This window comes from Triplophysa dalaica, chromosome 13 (assembly GCF_015846415.1).
Source record: "Triplophysa dalaica isolate WHDGS20190420 chromosome 13, ASM1584641v1, whole genome shotgun sequence".
NCBI lineage: Eukaryota > Metazoa > Chordata > Actinopteri > Cypriniformes > Nemacheilidae > Triplophysa > Triplophysa dalaica.
The window spans coordinates 7,237,951-7,259,992 of NC_079554.1; the positions used below are offsets into that span (position 1 = coordinate 7,237,951).

Below are 22,042 nucleotides of genomic sequence, written 5' to 3' on the forward strand. Positions count from 1 at the left end.
ATTGAACAGCTCCCCAACGTAACATAACAAATTGTCCAATTCGGATTTAACCGTACTAGATCTCTTAGTCTCACACCCAATGTTTGATCTCTCACCCCATCACAAAATTGGTCACGAAGATCTTTTTGAGACTTAGCCTCAGCCAGTTCGTTTGACTTCACAATTTGATCAGTCAAAGTCATTAAAGCATGGGAATAATCTAATAAAGATTCTCCCTCCCGTTGTTTACGATTAAAAAAACGACGTTGCAGGGAAAAGTGAGAATTTGAACATCCATAAATTTCTCTTAGCACTCGAAATTTACCTTCCACACACTCCTTTTCCACCTTTGGAAGATATTTTACCTCTAGTCGAGCGGCTACCTCTAAATGATTATACACCCATAACACTTTCTCTTTAATCGTAGCTTTAGTTTGAACATGCATTTCAACTAGTTCAATCCATTCCTCTATGGTAAGAGCTTCTGTCCCATTCAAAACCCCTGAGAATTTTGGTACCTTCTCAGCCTGTTGAATCAACAACACTTGTTGCCCTCTGTCCATTACAGGTGAATCAGCATTGTCCATATTTCCACTTGCATCCACAGCACAGCAAATCAAGTTAAAGAAACCAAAAGAAATTCATGCAAACACAGCGTGACATTCACATAAAAACCAATGTTGAGATTCTCTGTACATTCAAATAATTAAGGTCTCATTTTTGCCTACAGCGCTTTACTTTCCATCCTTGCAGCAGCCATGCAGTGGGAAAGGTTTGACATAAAACAACAAACAAACAAAAAATAATACTAGTCACGCCTGGGCCTCCTCTCTAGGCCAAGACACCCTCCCGTGTCGGGCAGACTAAAAAACCGTCATCACACAAAAAGAGACCAAAAGAAACCCTAAACAAAATAATAAAAAAACAAGAGCAACAGTTAGGCCTTGCAGAGCCAAAATAGCCGTTGCCGTACTGCAAATGAAATCAAAACATTCCATTTTCTTCCGCTTATCCGAACTACCTCGGGTCACGGGGAGCCTGTGCCTATCTCAGGAATCATCGGGCATCAAGGCAGGATACACCCTGGATGGAGTGCCAACCCATCGCAGGGCACACACACTCACTCATTCACTCACGCACTCACACCCTACGGACAATTTTTTCCAGAGATGCCAATCAACCTACCATGCATGTCTTTGGACCAGGGGAGGAAACCGGAGTACCCGGAGGAAACCCCCGAAGCACGGGGAGAACATGCAAACTCCACACACACAAGTTGGAAGCGGGAATTGAACCCCCAACCCTGGAGGTGCGAGGCGAACTTGCTAACCACTAAGCCACCGAAATTCAGTGCTTAGTCCACAAAGAAGCATTTTTTGACAAAAGATAGTGACATGAATTGCCTTTTGTCACTAGAGGTGTTGTAGGGTAGTTTCTGACGCGTGAAACCCAAACAATAAAATCCTACTCCAAATATTGCTTTATCTGATTTATTCATCACACAGCTCATACAGGTCAATTTGTTGATTTTCTAATGCACCATGCTCATAAAATATAATTGGATGTCTCCAAACATTTACCTCCAGACATGGTCAAAAAATGTTGTGCTTCCCCTGTTCCCCATGATTACACACACCTGGTTCTCTTACTCTTTGTCCACCTTTATACTCAGTAGGCATATAGTCCACCCGGTGGTAAAACACAGAAGTACAACGGACATAATGGCTCTTACATATAGTATGTATGTTTCATCCATTTCGCCATGAAATTAAACATCGAACACATAGAGATATACATTAACTGTGTTGTTACTCATTGACTATGTTCTCATACAGTACAAATTCACATTAGCCTGACATTTACAACCTTTCAGAGGTGGACAGTACTGAAAGGGATAGTTCACCCAAATTAAAGAATCTGTCATGATTTACTCACTCTCTTGTGATTTCAAACATTTATGACTTTCTTTCTTCTGCAGAACACAAAACTCTGAGGTACATTTTCACATAGAATGAATAAATAATACAATATAAATGAACAATTTCCAAAGTGTAAATGGCGCACAATAAGCCACCTAACATGAATCTGTTTTTTTTAGTTAACAATGTTTTGTGAATTATTTGTGATATAAAAGATTTGCACCTGGGAAGGCCGGTGTAATATGTTGTGTGTATTGTCCTGTACACACCAGCATACCGTCAAACACATGTTTTTCCTCTCGTACATCCCTGTCTGTGGTTACACAGTCTCACTGACCCGAAGCTGAAAAATCAGGCCTCTGTCTTACACTGTACTGTAATCTGAAACACATACAGACAATTTGTAACTTATGATAGATCCTGAATATAAAAGTGCTTGAGATCACATGTCACAATGTCCAGTGTATGAAATTAATCGGCATCTAGCGGTGAGGTTGCAAATAGCAGCCAATGGCTCACTGCCCCCTTCCCTTTATGAAGCACTGTAAAAAGTGATTAGTTTTCCCAATTATGTTAAGTAGCTTCTACTTAAAAATAAACACATTTATAAAATTTCTAGCTTAACTAAAAAATATTTTGTTCATGCAACACAAAAATATAAATTACAAGAAAAGCTCAAAAGTATGCATAAAGTGAATGGAAAAATTTGAGTTGTGGAAACTACAGTTAAAATTAAGTAAACCTTACATACACTTCCAGTGAAAGAACTTAATATTATCAGTACAAATGCTGTGAGGAAAACCCATAATCCCTTGCACCTGAAAATTTTGATTATTAATGCTTCTTTTAATTAAAAGCAATTTTAGGGCATTTATATAGATGTTAATAAGATGTATAACGAAATTTAGGATGCTTTTAGTATTATTGATGCTATTTTGTAGTGAATAATCATTTTCTGTGAAGTTACCATTCAGGTGATTTTTGTTTGCTTTGGTGAGCATGGTCCCTGTTCAACCCGTCACATTTCTTATTACAATAAGGAAGACACATATCAGAAATGCAGAATGTTGTGTGCTTCTGTGGAGAATCTGACACCAAATCAGTCATCAATTGTTTCAAAACTGTTTGTTGTTCTAAAGTACTTCACTATGCTGTATGAAAATTAAGTTAAATTAATGAAATATTTAAGTATAGCCCACAGGAGCACTACAAGTTGATGGAACTTGTGCTAAAAAAAACGTAAGTAAAGAAGGTCAAGCGAACTGACATAATTGTGTAAACGCAACAAAGATTATCTTGTTATTTTTATCTAATATTACCTTAAGTTGATTTTACTTAAACAACATGATGCAAAAATGGTGCACATATATTTTAAGTAAAATCAACACAAATTATTTTACAGTGTATGATGACAGAAGACTGAGATTGTCAGATTGTGAGATTGATAGAGCAATTTGTCTGTTTAGCGCTACTGAAATAACCTGCCGAATTCCTGGCGAAGGGGAATAGCTCATACTCAGATAATAAAAACATAAGGCTTCATTATGTAATCTCTTTATTCACCTCTGAAGACATAGTCACGTATATTATATTGCAATTCTGTCAATAGGACCTATTGAAATGTTGCAAACCTGAAAGTGAATATATCTGAGCAGGTCAAAGTGCTCCGTGTAAAGTCTGAAGTACTGCATTACAAGAGAGTTGTGCATGTAGTTTGGGAAATGATCTGGCATTAGGAAATCGCTAAAACACATCAATTTCTTTTGAGTTGTTCACAATAACAGAACGATACAGGCTGGTGCGTTCAGTCTTTTTTCTCTCATGACCATGAAAATACTAAGACATTTTGTATTTTGTGTTCTGTGCATGGAGTTGAATGTGGGTATATAAGAACCTATGAAGAATTCTGTGTATGTTCACTTTTTCTTACTGTTTTACTTTTTATTTATTTATTATAAAGTATAACTTCATTTTTTTGATTATGGTCAATATGTTTCATGTACTGCTTTGTAACAATTAAAACTGTTAAATGCGCTATATAAATAAAGAGTTGAGTAAACCCTAGAATCAGACATTTGAAATGTTTAATGTTGTCCTTAAACCTCCAGAGTCTGCGAATATCTTCACTGCTCTCAAAACACACTGACAACATTTGATGCAGACCAGCCCAGAGCAGCCTGCTCCAATCACAACAACACGCTTAGCCATGTTGCTTAGCAACACTGTCAGCACTGAATGAATGTAATAAATATAAAAATAGGAAGGAATGATTCAAATTGTTCAATGAATCCACATTGGCATAGATCTACAGCAGTTGATTTGGCATTAAGAAGCACATGCCAGATATCAATGATAGAACATTCCAAACAGAAATCCTAGACATATGCTGAAAACTAAACACTGAATATGAAAATTATAATTCTCACCATAGATGAAGACTGTCTGAGGTCTTTAAAATAAAAAAGTACAAGAGAGTTCTACAGCAACAGTCGCTCTATAGCAACGGTCTCATTGAAATCAAGCTGTTATGTAACCAATCGAGTGTGTCTGAAGTCTCACAGAGAAGGCTTGTCTGTGCTGGCACTGGTTTAGGGTGGATGCAACGGTTAATTGTTATAGATGTTCAAGGATGTTTAATCATTTGCCATCACTACAGACGTGCAATTTCCCTTTCACTGTGTTCTTCTAAATCTTATAATTTAACTAAAGATCAATTTTCATTGCTTAAGATTCCATAGGTTTAACCATGATTTTGAGTAGTGCGGTTGTTTTGTTGATACAGGAAGCTGGGGAGGGACCTGTAGAGGGGCTCGCGTCATGTCAAAATCATAGGTCAAAACTAATGCAGATTGTAAAACGTTAAAAGCAAGGCAGTGTTTTAAGTTTTAGTTCTCTTTATTTATCTGTAATTACATTTTCTCATATGTTTACCCCTGACATTTATGTTTAAATTGTAGAATATTTTGCTCTTGTGAAAATTCATGAAAAATTGACCATAAGCATTTTGTTAAATATTACTTTTGTCAACGGTAAACGTTCACCTAAAAAGGAAATTCTGTCATAATTTACTCATCCTATGGTTGTTTCAAACCTATATAAATTTGTTCTGCTAAACACAAAAAAGATATTTTGAAGAATGTGAGTTACCATACAGATCTCATCCCCCATCTACTGGCATAGTTGGGGAAATAGATTTTTTACAATTCTATAATTTATAATTGAGTCAATGGGGGGTGAGATCTGTTTGGTTACTGACATTTTTGGGGTTTACTATCCCTTTAAGACGTTTAGAGCAGCATACAGGACTTGAAGCATATAACAAAAAAAGCCAAAAAAATCGGATTTTATGCTATGTACATTTCGTTAAACTCTACTGAATGTTGTAAACCTGATCACAACGGAACAAACACGTTTAGCCTGGTCCTGGTGTCAATTTCTGACGAAAGCCATTCAAGGAAAGGGGGTACTTTTCCTTCTCTCCATTCAGATAGACATGTCCATCCATCGAGGTGCACACACTTATACATTTTATTACACTGCCACCTAGGGGTAAACCAAAATATTACAACATATATTGCTCAGACACAAAGCTTATATATATATATATATTTATCGCAGTCTATAACTGAAGTCTAAGTGTAAATGTATGTTACTAGCAAGTTGATTTGCTATTAAATGACTTAAACACAAATACATATTTAGTCACATTTAAGTAAACCACTTGCAAAGGAGTAGTGCTGTTTTTATATTTTAAGGTTATGATAAAAATGTTACTGTGTATTTAGGTGACATTATAACCGTTATAGAAATAAGATGAATTAAAATTAATTAATTTTCTTTTCTTGTACTCTGAACCATATAAGTATTAACAAAGGTTTTTGCCAAAGATTTATTATCTTTGGTATGACTTTATGGCATTACTGCATGTTTATTACACTAATCCAACTAATTATTTGTTTTATGATTAATTTAAAAATGATTAAAGTTAACTTTCAAATGTATTGCATTTAGAAACAGAACAATACTATAGTTCATTATAAATACACTGTTCCATTTTGTTTATATATTATTATTATTATTATTATAATTATTTTTGAAGTGCTGTTTTATGTTGCTTAGTTTGGTCTTGAAAGGTTGAGCAAAAAGTTTGCCTGTATATCACAAATATTCTTAAAATTAGAGCAGTTGTGTTAAAATATAACTATTTTACAGTTTTATTTTCTTTCTAAACCCATATGAAAGTGCCAAGGCAGTAGCTACTACAGAAGGGACAACACATGGCATCCTCCTGACCGTGGGCGGCGCTATGAGAAACACAAAGCCCTGGAACCCACAAACCGTCTTTCTTCTCACATAAGCAACAAATATGGCTGACGAGCTGGATGTTGTGGACATTGAGGGTGATGAACGCGATGAAAATGTGGGGTAGGAGTTTATTTCTACTCATATCCGGCTGTTTAGTGAATATTGTTAAATACTTTATAGAACTGAGTTCATGACTGATCGGAAGCGAAACAGTAGCGATCAAAAACGAAAGGGCAGGATGAAGGAATCCACATTCAAACTGGTGTAACTTGATCAAAGACACCTTTAATGAACATATAGTGGATTATAACTGTGGGGCTTTCGTTGGTTATTAGACTTTGCTAATACGACTTGTAGATTTCTAGTACGAACTGTTTAATATGCAACTCTAATGGCACCAGTCATGTGTTATAATGACCGTGTTAACATCATAGCTTAATTATGTTTGAAATAACTCACCATTAACACACACCTGAAACTTTTCTTTTCCTAAATTCATGATTTTTTTCTGTATGTAAGACTTGACATAATGCATCCTTACTCTATAGTGACCTGAGCAGTGCTGAGATACTTCAGGACCAATACTTACAGTCTGCATGGAAAAAAACCAGCAGTATTCGGGTGAAGCAACTTTATCATTATTTTTGTATAGTGTTGACCAATGGTATATTAGAAAATATGCACTTTAAAACTTGCTACAGATATGTGTTGGGAGAAGCTTTGACGTGTTTGTCTCTTTTCAGCCATGGACGCTGGACAGCTCTATCAGTGATGAAAACAGGCAGGCCATTGAAAGCATGCTGCTCGAAGAACAGTATCCTTCAGTCTTACACATAAAGGTTCACACTAATTATAAGTGCTGGTTTTTGTGTGGTTTTAGTGTGTTTACATTTTCTTATAAATGTTTAAAAGTATGTGATCAGTCATTGAAAGCATAAGGCTGTTTTTCTTAATAAAAAAGATATTATTTTGCCAGTAAAAAAGCACCAAAGGTGGCATGGAGCAATGAGAAGACTAAAGTCAAAAAGTAGGTATAGACAATCCACCATTTTTAAAGGGATACTCCACCCATTAATAAAAATTCTGCCATTAATTCTTCACCTTCTAGTTGTTACAAACCGTTCCAAAAAATATTTCGTTTGATTGAACACAAAGAAAGTTATTTGAAAAACTGTTCTTATGATGATCAATGGTGCCCCCGAACGGTCGATGGCTAACATTTATTCTAAATATCTTTTTTTGTGTGCAACCGAACAAATACATTTATACAGGTTTAAAAGAACTTGATGGTGAGGTAAGCAAAAAATAATTTTCTATTTAGGGTGAAGTATCCCTTGAAAATATTTGTTCATAATATGACAACACAAAATAGTTTTTTTTAAGTAGTAACTATTAGTTTTCTTTTTAGGTCATTGGTGAAGACCTCTGTAGCTTCAACACGTTGGGCTGAAGAGGAGAAGGATCTCTTTGAAAAGGGACTTGTATGTTTTCTATTGTGTTTTATGAAATTTAGCAATGGTCTTCTATTTACCATACAAGAACACTGAGCAAAAGACTTCCCTCTTGTATTAAATTCTAGTTTGTATTTTGTATTGATTTATAGGCTGAATTTGGACGCAGATGGACCAAAATTGCCAAACTGATCGGTACTAGGACGGTTCTACAGGTGAAGAGCTATGCAAAGCATTACTTCAAAAATAGGGTAAGATTTCATTTTTTTTTCAATTCCAAATCACCAAAAGAAAACTTGTATATACTAGTTTCAGAGTATTTATGGTTTAAAGCCATTAAAGGAGTATTTCAAAATGAAAAAATCATTTACACACCCTCTTGTCATTTCAAAGCGGTATGACTTTCTTTCTTCTGCAGAACACAAAAGATAATATTTTGAAAAATGCTGGTAACCAAACAGCACAGCTCCCCATTCACTTCTATTGAATGGGAACAAAGTCAATGGAGGGTATTCTGAAAAAAATCTAAATATCGTCTTTTGTGTTCTGCGAAGAAATAAAGTCGTATAGGTTTGAAATTACATGAGGGCGAGTAAATGACGACAGAATTTTAATTTTTAACTTCTCCTTTAATGTGTACAATGGTACAGAAAAGCTTTCCTGTAGCTCAGTGGTAAAGCATGGCATTAGCAACGCCAACGTCTTGGGTTCGATCCCAGGATTGCACATACTCAAAAAACAAATGTATAGTATCATGCAAAGTAAATCACTTTGGCTAAACAATTTTTTATTTAAATAAAAGTTCATGACCTGAACAACCTTGCATGGCAGAAAAGGTTTTTGATAATTTCGTCCGTTATGACATAAAACGAAACACGTAATTTCATGGTTACCAAAAATATCTAAATTAATAATATTTTAATCACTTAATTTTGTTATATCACAAAGTTATTTTCAAATAACTGTATTTATGAAAAGTTTGTTTTAATGAATTTATCAGTAACAAAACTTGAGCATCAAGTGTCTCCATCAGGGGTACTGCTGATAATTTCATTATTCTTTGCATTTGACTTTTTAGACGAGAACAGAAACACCTGCTGAAGTATCTACAACCGAAGCAGCTCCAAGCCCTGATTTCCCATCTACAACTATAGTCCCTTCAGTCCAGCCTGATATCTCCGCACTGACCAATGCTGTGCGCATCGAGCGGCTCTCGGATGACGAGGATGTTGACATCACTGACGACTCCAGCAATGATGGGTTCCAGGTGGAAAACCAGTCGGACTGTGACGACAAAGAAGAAATCTGTCCAATGTCACCCCAAACAGATGATCTTTTAAACTCTCTGACACAATCACAAACCTCAGCTTCAGAAGGATTTACCGATCCAGACACAAATGAAATCGCTGGCCTCTCTCAGAATAGGATTGATCTAGAACCAGATGAGGAAAGTGTAAACAACTTATCAATGTCATGCAGTCCAGGCAAAGACAGCCTTCTTGAGGAAGAGAGTAGTGATGGATTAGGTATGTTGTCATACAATGACTGTGACTACAGAGAAATTATTGCTATGAGTTATTCATAGCTTCATTATTAAAATATTATTTCACCCCAGATAAGATGGAGTCAGTTGAATGTCCAGAGGAGGAAGTGGAGGAAGACCAGGAAGATGAGGAGGAGCTCAGACCTCCGGAACAGGAGGTCACATTGGACTTAAACACAGTCACAGAGGAGGAGAAGCAGGCCATCTCTGAATTTTTTGAGGGTCGTCCATCCAAAACCCCAGAGAGATATCTTAAAATCCGAAATTACATCCTCGACCAGTGGTGAGACTTTGTATTTAATGTGCAGGAACTTTTCGGTTATGTATAGGGGAATACATTTTTAAGACTTTTGATTTATTTCCACTGTCTCATTGTGTTGAATATAGTAAATAATATCTGACCACCAGTAAGTCGGTTATGTTAAAGGAATTTTTGGCGACAGTTCACCCAAAAATGAAAATTCTTTCATCAGTTACTCATCCTCAAGTTGCTACAAACATGTATACATTTCTATGTTCTGACCAACACAAAGAAAGATATTTGAAAGAATGTTGGCAGCTGAGGTTTCTGGGGCACCATTGACTACAATAGTATAAATAAATTATTGTATATGGAACACAAAATGTTTTAAGAAAACAGACAGTTCTGGGGCACCTTTGACAACCATTGAACCACAAGTCAATGATGCCCCGGAAATCTCAGTTGCTAAGATTCTTCCCAATGTCTTTTTCAGGTTTGGAACAACTTGAGGTTGAGTAATTTGAACAGAAGTTTTGGGTGAAACATCCCTTTAAAATTGTCAGTCGTTTTATGTCTGTGTAGGGGGAAAAGTAAACCTAAGTACCTGAACAAGACATCGGTTCGTCCAGGTTTGAAGAATTGCGGGGATGTAAACTGCATTGGTCGAATACACACCTACCTTGAACTCATTGGAGCGATCAACTTCAACTGCGGTAATGCTTCTTTAGATTTTTTTTCATTCTTTTTTAATTACTAATTTTTAAAACCAAAAAATTACTACTTTACACTCACATTTTGTCCCGTCATTTGTAGATCAGGCAATCTATAACCGCCCGCGATTGGTCGACCGCTCTCGACTAAAGGAAAGCAAAGACAGCCTGGAGGCTTATCATCTTGCACAGAGACTCCAGTCTATGGTAGGAAACAGTGGAATGGAATCTTATTTTCATGATGTTGTCCATTAGAAGCTGTATTTTCCATGCATTTTCACTGATTGTTTAAAAGATTGCTCTGTTTTGGTGTGTTTTTTTTAGCGTACAAGGAAGCGCAGAACTCGGGACATGTGGGGAAATTGGTGCGACTCTAAAGATCTGGAGGGCCAGACGTTTGAAGTAAAAAAAAAATCTATAGACCATATCTGTTCTTTGGGTTGCGTTTTTGAGGTAGCATGAAAACATCTACAATGAAACACAAGCAGAAGGACTTTTTGTGTAAATTTGGCAAAAAGTCATTTTGAGGTAAATGTTCGGATTAATGAAAATGTTTGTATTTTCAAATGTTAGTTGGTGCGAAAGAAATGTCCACCTGCTCCATAGCACGTGTAAATAGTGCGTAATACCGGTGGTAACGTTCTTTATTCTTTTAGACAAACTTATGAAACTGCATTTTGATGCACTATGTATCATAATGATATTTCACGAGTTCTTACCCTCTCATTTAATTTTTTTACTTTTTAACTAAGTAAACGCAGAGGCTGTTACTGGCCTTCTCTACACAGCCATCTAATCACAGCAGAGAAGAGGCGGGACAAACACTACATTGACCAACCATCATAAACAACGATGGAGAAGTTAATATTAATGGTTACTGCATTTTCATATTAAGTAATGTTCTTTAAAATAAGATACTAGTAGGCTAACTGTTGTGGATATTCTAAATCACACCAACCTACGCATCTCCGGAATAACGTGCAGTGCCTCCAATTTGTTCTCAGGCAGCTGGTTGTTTTCAGAAGAGCACAAGGTATTATTATTTTAGCTGGCTAAAAATGCTTTGCTGGACACAGTTTACATTTATTTGTGATACAAATAGCCTATTGGTATATTGTGCAATATATTGTAGCCAAGCAAGAGAATGAAGTCCAGAGGATTCCGGAATTTCTAGGCGTAATTTACCTGCTTTAATTCATAGGCGGAGATTATGCTAATTTCGAATGAGTTCATGCGAGCCCTGTTTACAAGCGATTGGAATTCATTAACATACACTCATTTTACTATCAAATCTGAGGTTTGCAAAGTATTTGTGAATCTGGAGGAAAGTTTTCGGGAAGGTCTGTTTTATGTGAAAAATACTCAGAATTTACTCATATATTTACGAATGTTTCATGAATGATTCCCATTATGTTGTATGGGAAACTTAATTTTGTAAAAGAAATGTTGTGTGTTATTCAGCATCTAAGTGCAGAGGAACTGGCTCTCAGGAGGGAGGAGATGAGGAAAAAAGGACCAAAACCATCTAAACTCTCCAAACAAAGAGGGTAAACACACACACTGTTGTGTTTGCGGTGTTAACCAATGCATTAGAATAATAAGCTCTACAATATTTAAAATCATGTATAATGGCTTTTTTATGTCTGAAGCTCATTCGATCCGTTCCAGCTAATTCCATGCAAGTCTTTTGGAGAGGACAGACAGGTACAGACTGTTCATGTCTGAGATTTCTGCTCTTTTTTGTAATGCAAAATAAACTTAGTTTAGCTTTCTGCCTGCAGTGAATTTATTGAGAGAACACAAGTTACTTCACACTTATTGTAAATTGTTTGATGTTTCTTGTTCCATCAGGAACCCTACAGAGTGCTTGTTTGTGCTGAAGCTCTTGTGGTCATGGATTTAGTAAGTATCACGTGACAAATGTATGTTTTGCTTTTTGGCTCAAAACAAAACTACCATTTCTAAGGATTTGTCGGTTTCCATGTCCTCTCAGGTTAAAACGTCATTTGAAGCACATGTAAACAGTATAGTTCGAACTGCATATTTTCATTTGCGCAATATTAATCGCCTTCGTCCGTCTCTATCAGTGGAGAATACTGGAGAAGTTGCTTTACTTGCATCTCGATTTGATTTTTGTAATTCTCTTCTTTACGGCTTGCCCTCAAAGCTTCTTCACTAACTTCAATTAGTTCAAAACTCAGCAGCACGATTAATATCTAGAACCTCAGTAACTGAACATATAACTCCAAAACTGGAACAATTGAATTGGCTTCCCGGTCAAATAAATAAAATTAATTCTTCTTTTTGTTTACAAAACACTTAATAAACTTGCTCTGTCGTACTTGTCAGATCTGCTCCATAACTACACCCAGACTCATATTTTAAGATCATCAACTGCACATACTCTTGTTCCTCTTCGAGTTCGCACAATGTCTTTTGGGTCCAGATCCACTCCAGACTTTGGAAACTCGTTACCCCAAGATGCTCGGGAAAGAGAAAATCTTTCGACTTTTATATCTCCTCCTAAAACTTGATGATTTTATCACTTGTTTAGGGATATTTATGGTCTTACTTTTGTATGCTTGTATATGATTACTTTGATTTATGTCTGTTAGATCATATGTTGTATTAATGGTTTTATGGATTGTTGTTTTGTCCTTGAGTGGTCTAGTAAGGCGCCTTGAAATAAAATAATTATTATTATAAAATGTAGTCTAAATTAAGCTTCATTTTTGGTCTCCCTTTTAATAATTGGTATTTTATATTTTGTTTTCCCAGCATGCTCATGTATCTATGGGAGAGGTGATTGGCCTTTTAGGAGGAACGTATAAAGAGGACGAAAAGGTTTTAAAGGTTAGATTTAATCATTAATTTTTGGGGGCATTTTGCTTTTCAGACAAAAATGTGTGTCACATCACCCAAAGTTTGTATTTGCAGTTTTATTTGTTATATGAGTTTATTTGTGGTATTTTAATTTGTGATGCATGTCTATGTTTTTGTGTGTACAGATCTGTGCAGCTGAACCTTGTAACAGTTTGAGCACAGGTATGCAGTGTGAGATGGATCCCGTCTCTCAAACTCAAGCCTCCGAACTGCTTGCAGACAAAGGTCACAATGTCGTGGGCTGGTACCATTCTCATCCGGCCTTTGACCCAAATCCCTCCCTCAGAGATATTGACACTCAGGCCAAATACCAGGTTAGAGATTTAATTTCTGTTATGCTCCTGCTACAGTTTTTTTTGGCAGTAGAGATTAAGCTGCATTTTTATAATCTTTATTTATTTTTGTGAATTGCAGAGTTATTTCTCTCGAGGTGGTGCTCCATTTATCGGGATGATTGTCAGCCCATATAACCCCAGTAACTCCTCCCCTTTCTCTCAGACCACCTGTCTGGTGGTACAGGAGGAGGTTGGACCCTCTGGACCTGAGAGTATGTTAGAGCATTTGGTAGAGTGGTTGTGGAACTTAGTTTGGATCACTAAGGCAAGGCACTGAAATTTGTAATTCTTTGTTGTGTTTCAGAACTTCCATACCGGTTTAACATGCAGTATTTGTCTGAGCTTCCTGATTGGTCAGAAGTGATGAGAAGAACAGAATGGGTGGTGTTCAAGTATAGACAGTGTCATGGGTATGCTGTGTTTGTGTGTATACTGCAATCATGCAAATTGAATTATTCTTTAGTTTGAGCTTATTATTACTGACGTTTGGTTATTCTTGTCTTTGTTTAGGAGTGTACCAATGGACAGGCTTTTTCGTAGAGATTCTTCTCTCACTTGCCTGGAAAAGGTACCGTTTCATTAAACATCATCCACCCAATAAGATTTAGTTTCAGTATCATGCCCCTTTGACTTATTTCATATATATTTAATTCCCCGTGAACCGGAAGTTGAGATCGGTTTTACTTGCGTATTCTGACACATTTCCGAGTGAAAAGGAATCTGAAAGAAGAAAATGTGTTGGCGTGGCTTGCGTTTTTCACTGCGAATTGATTGGATGTGTAAAAACACCTGTTGCAGCAGATTGACAGTGGAGAGGGGGGTTAACTGATGGTCCGACCAAGCCGTCTTATTTACGTCGTTTCAAATGGATAGTCATTTTAGGGGAGGAAGTGCATTTTCAGCTTTTACCTGCAGATTATGAGGGTACATGAATTTAAATAAGAAAATGACCCACATTGATAAGATATTACTATAAACGCTGCAATATTTCATGAAAAAGTAAGAATTTTTTTATTTCACTGGCACTTTAACTTCTGTGTTAAGTCACTGTGTCACTCACAGTCCAGTTCTTCTGTGGTAAAAGAGTTCTCATGCCTTAATAAATATATTTTGTATCGATCTTGTCTCTCAACAGATGCTTGCATCAGCCCGTAACATTTTGGAGCAGGTATCAGATGCTGAAGTAGAGACTTGGCTCGTTCAATTCCAAACCTTGTTTCAGACACATTTTCTTCCTGATACTGGCTCTTCCACCTCTCAGCCTCATGAACCAATATCACAGCACCATTTACTGTCATTCTACTCCGAGCCAATCAACAACATCCTCATCACAGATGAAGAACAGCAAACAGTTGATTCTGACTGCCAAGATAAAGTGTTCACGATAGGAACTGATAACCATATCATAAACTGTAAGAAAGAAGAGAATGCAGATTTTACAGAGACTATCAGTTCAGAAACTGTGTGAAATAATCCATAGAATTTTACAATGGATTTACCGTATAGAATTGGCTCTTGCAGAAGTAAAAAAATATAAACACACTGTTCAAAACTGATATTTAGAAACTTGCGTGATACATTACAAATGACATAATGTAACTTTTTACTTTCATTAATATAATCTTTCCATTAAAATGTTAGTTTTCATGAAATTTAAGTTTCAACATGCAATCTCTTCATTGTGAAATTTTTAAATACATGATAGTTCTTTCTTGTTTGATAACTATTTATTAGAAAACTTGGAGCTTACTGAAGTAACCGAGTCGATAACAAATATACCATGTTGACCGCTTCATTCAGAAGAACATCATTTTGGGAGTTATCTTTATGTTTCCAGAGAGTCCAAACAGACTAATCGAAGCCTAACACGGCTGTTTTGGTACTCAAAAAATGTTTGTGTTGTCATTTTTAAATAAGTGGGTAACTGAACAGCGTTTTGTAACGTATACAGAACATCCCGAGTCTGGAAGTTGAGACGTCTATATGATATGATTTAACATTAAAACATTATCTATTTACAGAACCTAAAAAAGTCTATTCCGTGATTTGATGGCTTGAGAATATACAAATGGCTATTATACAAATGACCGATCTAGTCACTGTAATATAAACGCGTTGAAGTCTCTTCCGAAAGCATACATTTAAATGAACTAAAACCGAAACCTGCACCGTTTGCAAAACCTGCAGATTAATTAGGAAAAAACGCTGTATGAATGACGTAGATGCGCCATCTAGTGGCTGTTTATGGAAGTCTCGAGGCCACAATATTCTTTACTTTTTGTGTTCAATTATTGTTTCAGGAATTATTACTGATTACAATAATTCCTTAAAGTAGGTCAAGTATAAAGTACCCAAGGACCATTTGTAAATGCCATCTTAATTGACATTAGCATAAGATATTGGCACAAATCATCAACCTATTGTTTAGGTGACTCTTAAACTAATAAACATTTGAACTGATATTTCCAAAAGTTATAATAGTTTGTTTTTGTGTTACTTAGTTTTCTGTTTTTAATCATGTAACATTTAATTAATAGCAATAAACACTATTTTTAAGGGGATTGGGCAAGGGTGCGTGCGGTCTTCCATCTTTTTTGTCCTTGCCTGATCACATGCCTGATACATTTTATTTTGCAAATATACATATATATATATATATATAAACACACAGATTTTTCCCACATAATTTATAATCACTATAAAATGTAAAATGTTTTACTGAATGATGAAATTTGAAAGTGTTACAATTATCTCCAATCAGTGTCAGGAATCCTTTGTATCAGCTGCATGTTGTGAATTTTTAGTGTGTATGTATGTAAATGAATTGTTACTTCAGATGTTATTGGCAGTTTATTTCGGGCAGAATAATATCATGCTGCGATTTGATAAAAACCTTAGAAACTTTACCACAAAGGGTTTCAAGTACTGAGATGTTTACACACTTGACACATTTTTTGCATTTGTGTTTTGCTGTTGATTTATTCTAAAATCTAGAAGTTGGAAAGTCAATAATGTATGTTAATATCATATATTCACTCAATACACCAGTTATATTGTTCATTTCAGGACAAATATCCTGTCGACAGCCATGGATGGATTATGACATCAAAGTGCCCCGGGGCCAGTTACCTCCAAGTGCCCCCTCCCACAATTTTTCAGTTCTTTCCCTTAGCTGTGCATTAACAGTTATAGAAAGTGAAAGTTAAGATGATAATGAATATTAAAACCATTCTCTCTCTGCGTCAAATGCTTGCGCTACGCTAAAAATAATCTGTACAGGGTTAATAGAAGTCTAATATTAGCTACACGGCGAAAATTCAACAATGGACCAAATTAAGGCACACAACTTTAATTAACTGTCAAATTTACACATATTTATCACATAAATAAATTTAAAAAAAAAATCTCACTATAAATTATACTTGTTATACAGTTGTGTTCAAAATTATTCAACCCCCAATGCTGTAAATGGTTTTAGGGAATTTAGTGTACATTTGTAATTGTATTCAGAATGAAATCCTACAAGGACTTCTTAAAGAGACATATGCAACTAAAATGACATCAATTAGTTTTGTAATACAGTAGTAAATGTTTCTTTTGTGAATTCTTCATTGACATAATTATTCAACCCCTTAAAGACTACCACTCTGAAGAACAGAGGTTCAATGAAGTGTTTTCAATCAGGTATTGAAAACACCTGTGGATATCAGGGAGCAGCAATAAAGCCTAATAAGCACCAATTAGGCAGCTTTAAAATGACTGTGATACTCAGCTCCTTCTAGACATTTACTGGTGTGGTTACAAACATGGTGAGGTCAAGAGAATGGTCCAGGAAGACAAGAGAACAGGTGATTACTCTTCACAGGAAGGGCAATGGCTATAAGAAGATTGCAAAGATGTTAAACATACCAAGAGACACCATAGGAAGCATCATTTGCAAATTCAAGGCAAAGGGCACTGTTGAAACGCTACCTGGTCGTGGCAGAAAGAAGATGCTGACTTCGACTGCTGTGCACTACCTGAAGCGTAGAGTGGAGAAAAGTCCCTGTGTGACTGCTGAGGAACTGAGAAAAGATTTGTCAGATGTGGGTACTGAAGTTTCTGCTCAGACAATACGGCGCACCCTGCGTAATGAAGGCCTCCATGCCAGAACTCCCAGGCGCACCCCTTGCTGTCCCCACAGAATAAGAAGAGTCGACTGCAGTATGCCAAAAGTCATGTGGACAAACCACAGAAGTTTTGGGATAGTGTTCTGTGGACTGATGAAACAACATTAGAACTGTTTGGGCCCATGGATCAACGCTATGTTTGGAGGAGGAAGAACAAGGCCTATGAAGAAAAGAACACCTTGCCTACTGTGAAGCATGGCGGGGGTCAATCATGCTTTGGGGCTGTTTTGCTTCTGCAGGTACTGGGAAGCTTCAGCGTGTGCAAGGTACCATGAATTCTCTTCAGTACCAGGAGATATTGGATGACAATGTGATGCAGTCCGTTACAAACCTGAGGCTTGGAAGACGTTGGACCTTTCAACAGGACAATGATCCCAAGCATACCTCCAAGTCCACTAGAGCATGGTTGCAGATTAAAGGCTGGAACATTTTGAAGTGGCCATCGCAGTCACCAGACTTAAATCCTATTGAGAACCTGGTGGGACTTAAAGAAAGCAGTTGCAGTGCGCAAGCCTAAGAGTGTGACTGAACTGGAGGCTTTTGCCCATGATGAATGGGCGAAGATACCCATAGATCGCTGCAAGACACTTGTGTCAAGCTATGCTTCACGTTTAAAAGCTGTTATAACTGTAAAAGGATGTTGTACTAAGTACTAAGATTGAATGTCACTTGGGGGTTGAATAAAACTGATAATGATGTGAGCTCAGAAAAGACATTTGTGGTTATTTCATTATAAATGTTATGTTATATTTGTCTGACCTACACGTGCCTCTTTGATTTAATTGTAAGCAGGATGACTGAATGATCATAATCAATGTCAAACCGACCAAAACAATCAATTTCAGTGGGGGTTGAATCATTTTGAACACAACTGTATATGTCTGTAAACATCAAATCATCAAGCAAAAGATTTAGAAAATGCATTTCCAATGTGTTAATTTAATGAATAAGTTAAATTTTATTTAAGTTAACAATAGCACAAAAACATATTTTTCCATGATTTGTTGATCATTCCATTTTTTTTACAGGGTATCCACAGAGGATATTAGACTATCTATATTAAACATAGATTAACATTGGTTTTCATTGTTGTTGGGTTTTTTGTACCAAACTGGATGGTGCAATCTCAAAGCCTCGAAGGGCACTGCCCCCATTGGCCCGGTCAGTCATCCCTACCGACAGCCTTCAAACTCCCATCCACTTAATGCAATAATGTCATTATGATCCAGAAGATTCTGGGTCTGAATTTAAAGGTACAGTGAGTAGCATTTTGAAGGATTTATTTACCAAAATGTAATATATAATACAAAACTATGTTGTGAGTGGTGAAGAAATGCCTTACAAAATGAACCGAAATGTTTATATTACCTTACAATAAGCCGATTTATGTAATTTATCAAATTGCACAGCCACTGAGCGCGTTTCGTAAAACGAAGGATGCACGGACTATGTTCTTCTTCTTCGGCTGTGTTTTGGAGGCAGCTTGCAAAGCCACTACATAGAAGGATTAGCAGAAGAAGAGGAAGAGCAATAACAAAATTTCCTTGTGGTGTTTTTTTTTATTACAAATAGAAACGGTTCTTTGTTGCAGTAAGAAGTGAAATTAGTGCTGATGGCGGACCACACATAATCTGTGTCGTCAAAAAAGAGAAAATACGCTGCAGCAAGGCGAAGTTCAGACAAAAAACGGCAGAAAACCCGAATAAACATCGGCGTGGCTTTGCAAATGGAGGACACTGAAGCAGGAAAAGGGTTTGCGACGCCGAAGTTGCCAGCTTTCTGCTGGACCGGTAAGTTTGTCTTATTTCCGCAACATAATTGAACTGTTTGTTTGATAGCTTTAGCTAATAGATGAGCATGATAATCAAGAGAAGTGGAGCTGTAGGATGCAATTTCCTACATCGCCAATAGTGGCCTCTGAAATTTACACACAGAACCTTTAATGATGATGGAGAGGATGATCAGGAGCCACATGTGAAATAAAACAGTTTGGGATATGTATCGCTAGTGTTAAGGTGATTCGTGTCTGTTGCATTTATCTTTTAACAGAAAATGAATGGCCACCAGAATGAGATCGGCAGATATCTGGGTGAAGGCGATTTTGGAGTCCTCTATGAAGGGACCCGTCTGTAGGATGGCTTAATGATTTGATGTTTACTCTCTTTTTTATCCTGTCTTGTCCTCCACTTTTTGATATCTCATCCTATTCTTTTCAAACCTTAATGTATCCTATGTCCTCTTTAATGTTGTATATGTATTATAGTTCTGTTCTGTTAAGGCTGTATGCTTACACATATCCATTTTTTGTTTTGTTGATAAGGTGGCAGTAAAAGTTGTTAAGAAGACAGAGTAAATCATGGAGGATCACATGAACATTGTAAGTACCTTGTGTTATTATTCAATTGGAAACATCTTCATAGATTTTAAAGTGCAAACTTAAATTTGTTTGAGATTGAGCTAAATCCTTGTTTGTTAAACCACCTTAATCTGTTCATGATTAAATCTGTCTTTCTTCTAGCTGGGTCATCCAGAGCCCCTCCCACTTGAGGTTGGTATTCACATGCTTGGCTGTAAGGGAGAAAATGTTCCTTTAATTGTCCAGTTTCTGGACTGGCAGGATCAATCGGACCACCATATCATGGTCCTGGAGTGCCCCTCTCCCTGCGCAAACTTGTTGAGTTTCTGGGAAAGTGAAGGAGAGATGGTCACAGAGAACATGGCCCATCATATCTTGTTGCAAGCGACCGAAGCTGCTGAAATCTGCTGCCATCGGGGGGTTATCCACAGGGACATAATACTGCAAAACCTCCTCATAAACCCGTACATACTGGAGGTCAATTTGATTGACTTCGTAATTGGTGATCTTCTCTAAAAAACACCCTAAACAGACGTTTTTTATCACTTTCCTTTATGAACAGCTATTTACATATTTACTACAATTATATTTTCAGATAGTGTCTATTCTCACTTTTGAGACATCACATTCTTTGCTAATCTGTTTTCTTCAGGCACAGAAGCCTACTTCTGCCCCGAATTCGATGAAATGACTGTAAATGCTGTACTCGTGGTGCTGTTGTTTGTCTTGGTGTACAGGGACTCTCCCACATTTCATGACAAGCTCTGGATAAATGAGAAGATCTGGTACAAAGACGGCTTGACTAAAGGTGAGATCTTCATCTGGCCAACTAGTTCTGAATGATAGAAAACAGAACACGTTGTTTGATAAAAGAATTGAATAAGATGATGAATGAGAGAAGGTGTGAAGTTTAAAGTGACATTCAGATAAACTCAAAGTTTTAGGTGATATTCCTTCTTTCTGAACCGAATTAGGGCTCTTTGATTCTAATTTTTTTGAAGTCGATTCCTATTCCATTTTTCTTTTGGGATCGAAAGTATCGATTCCAAGAATCGATTCCTAGCTGTTGTTTTCAATTCCTGCTCAATTCCCTGTTTTACCACATATTTTATTTATTATAATTTTTTAACACATTTTTAATGTAATATAATTTTTCTAAGCTGTCAATTTTAACATGTATTAATTGTTTATTGTTCCTATAACTAAATTCTTAACCAAATGTAGGGGATTCAATGAGGAGCAGTATTATTTAAACACTATTCTTCACCAAAATTTGTAAGAATTATCATGAGCTTTGATTACAATTTTAAGCAATATATTCTCCACCACCCTTTGTAAGGGAAACTAATATCAGCCCAAACTGTGATGAATTCAATTGATTATGATCAATTATACTTGTCTGGATCTAAATTCATGATTTGGGGAAATCAGCATTACGAGAAGGTAGCAATAATTTGCATGTTTAGGGACTCCGGGATTATAAGCATGAACTACAAACAACGTTAGACGTGAAATAAAAAAAGGACTTTATTACCTAGACTAGACACATACAAATCTAACATACACAAATACAGTTTAGCATCGGAAGAAGGTTGAAGTTGAAGCAGAGCATGGATTTATAGCAGTATTTGATATTCAGAAGATCAATAGCCTGAACAAAAGATCAGTTTCTTCTTGTAAAGCATCTTTGTTAAGAGGATTAAGGATGCTCTATGCATCCATTAATAAAAATAAGTTTGATACTTGCATGTCTTGCCTATCGAAATAAAGAAAGTGTCCTGATGCAGTTTGTTGAGGCTCCAGTTGATCTTGTCTGGAAGTGATCCGAGAGAACCAGTTTTATGCAAAGGATCTTTATCTGGAAAGATGAGGCTGCAGACTGGCACAAACCTAGGGGTCAAAGGTGAAGTCTTCTTCTAGTTCATCCTTTAGAGATAGTTCTGCCCCTAGTAGAGGTGGCACGGACAATACCCAAACAAAAAGCAAAGCCAAACGCAAGAAGAGAGAATGAACGAACGGTCCTGTCCCACCCACATATGATTTATAAGGCCGCCGTGTCTCAATTCATTCTGGTTGCTAATTCGAAAATTTGTATATGTTCCTTAGATTTATTTGAGACGAGTGATTTTGACTGTGGTCAGTCTTAAATTT

At 36.6% G+C, this 22,042-nt stretch overlaps 1 protein-coding gene across 1 annotated transcript; it reads left to right on the forward strand.

Moving 5' to 3' along the window:
* Positions 1-6,263: 6,263 nt before the first annotated feature.
* On the forward strand, positions 6,264-15,018 carry mysm1 (Myb-like, SWIRM and MPN domains 1). The gene is made up of 20 exons (XM_056765337.1): positions 6,264-6,323; positions 6,752-6,824; positions 6,947-7,017; positions 7,165-7,230; positions 7,612-7,684; positions 7,807-7,905; positions 8,733-9,180; positions 9,270-9,480; positions 10,021-10,151; positions 10,252-10,355; positions 10,473-10,550; positions 11,610-11,695; positions 11,798-11,852; positions 12,000-12,050; positions 12,927-13,001; positions 13,157-13,345; positions 13,446-13,578; positions 13,671-13,776; positions 13,877-13,934; positions 14,502-15,018. The coding sequence occupies exons 1-20, from the start codon at positions 6,265-6,267 to the stop codon at positions 14,832-14,834; spliced, it is 2,499 nt and encodes an 832-aa protein (XP_056621315.1). The 5' UTR covers position 6,264; the 3' UTR covers positions 14,835-15,018.
* Positions 15,019-22,042: the final 7,024 nt, after the last annotated feature.

What these genes read in the sequence shown, in the direction of transcription:
- mysm1 (XM_056765337.1), top strand. Translation starts at nt 6,265, where the DNA reads ATGGCTGACGAGCTGGATGTTGTGGACATTGAGGGTGATGAACGCGAT. An exon ending in AGCATTACTTCAAAAATAGG is followed by an intron (nt 7,906 to 8,732) that starts GTAAGATTTCAT and finishes TTGACTTTTTAG; the next exon opens with ACGAGAACAGAAACACCTGC. An exon ending in AATTACATCCTCGACCAGTG is followed by an intron (nt 9,481 to 10,020) that starts GTGAGACTTTGT and finishes ATGTCTGTGTAG; the next exon opens with GGGGAAAAGTAAACCTAAGT.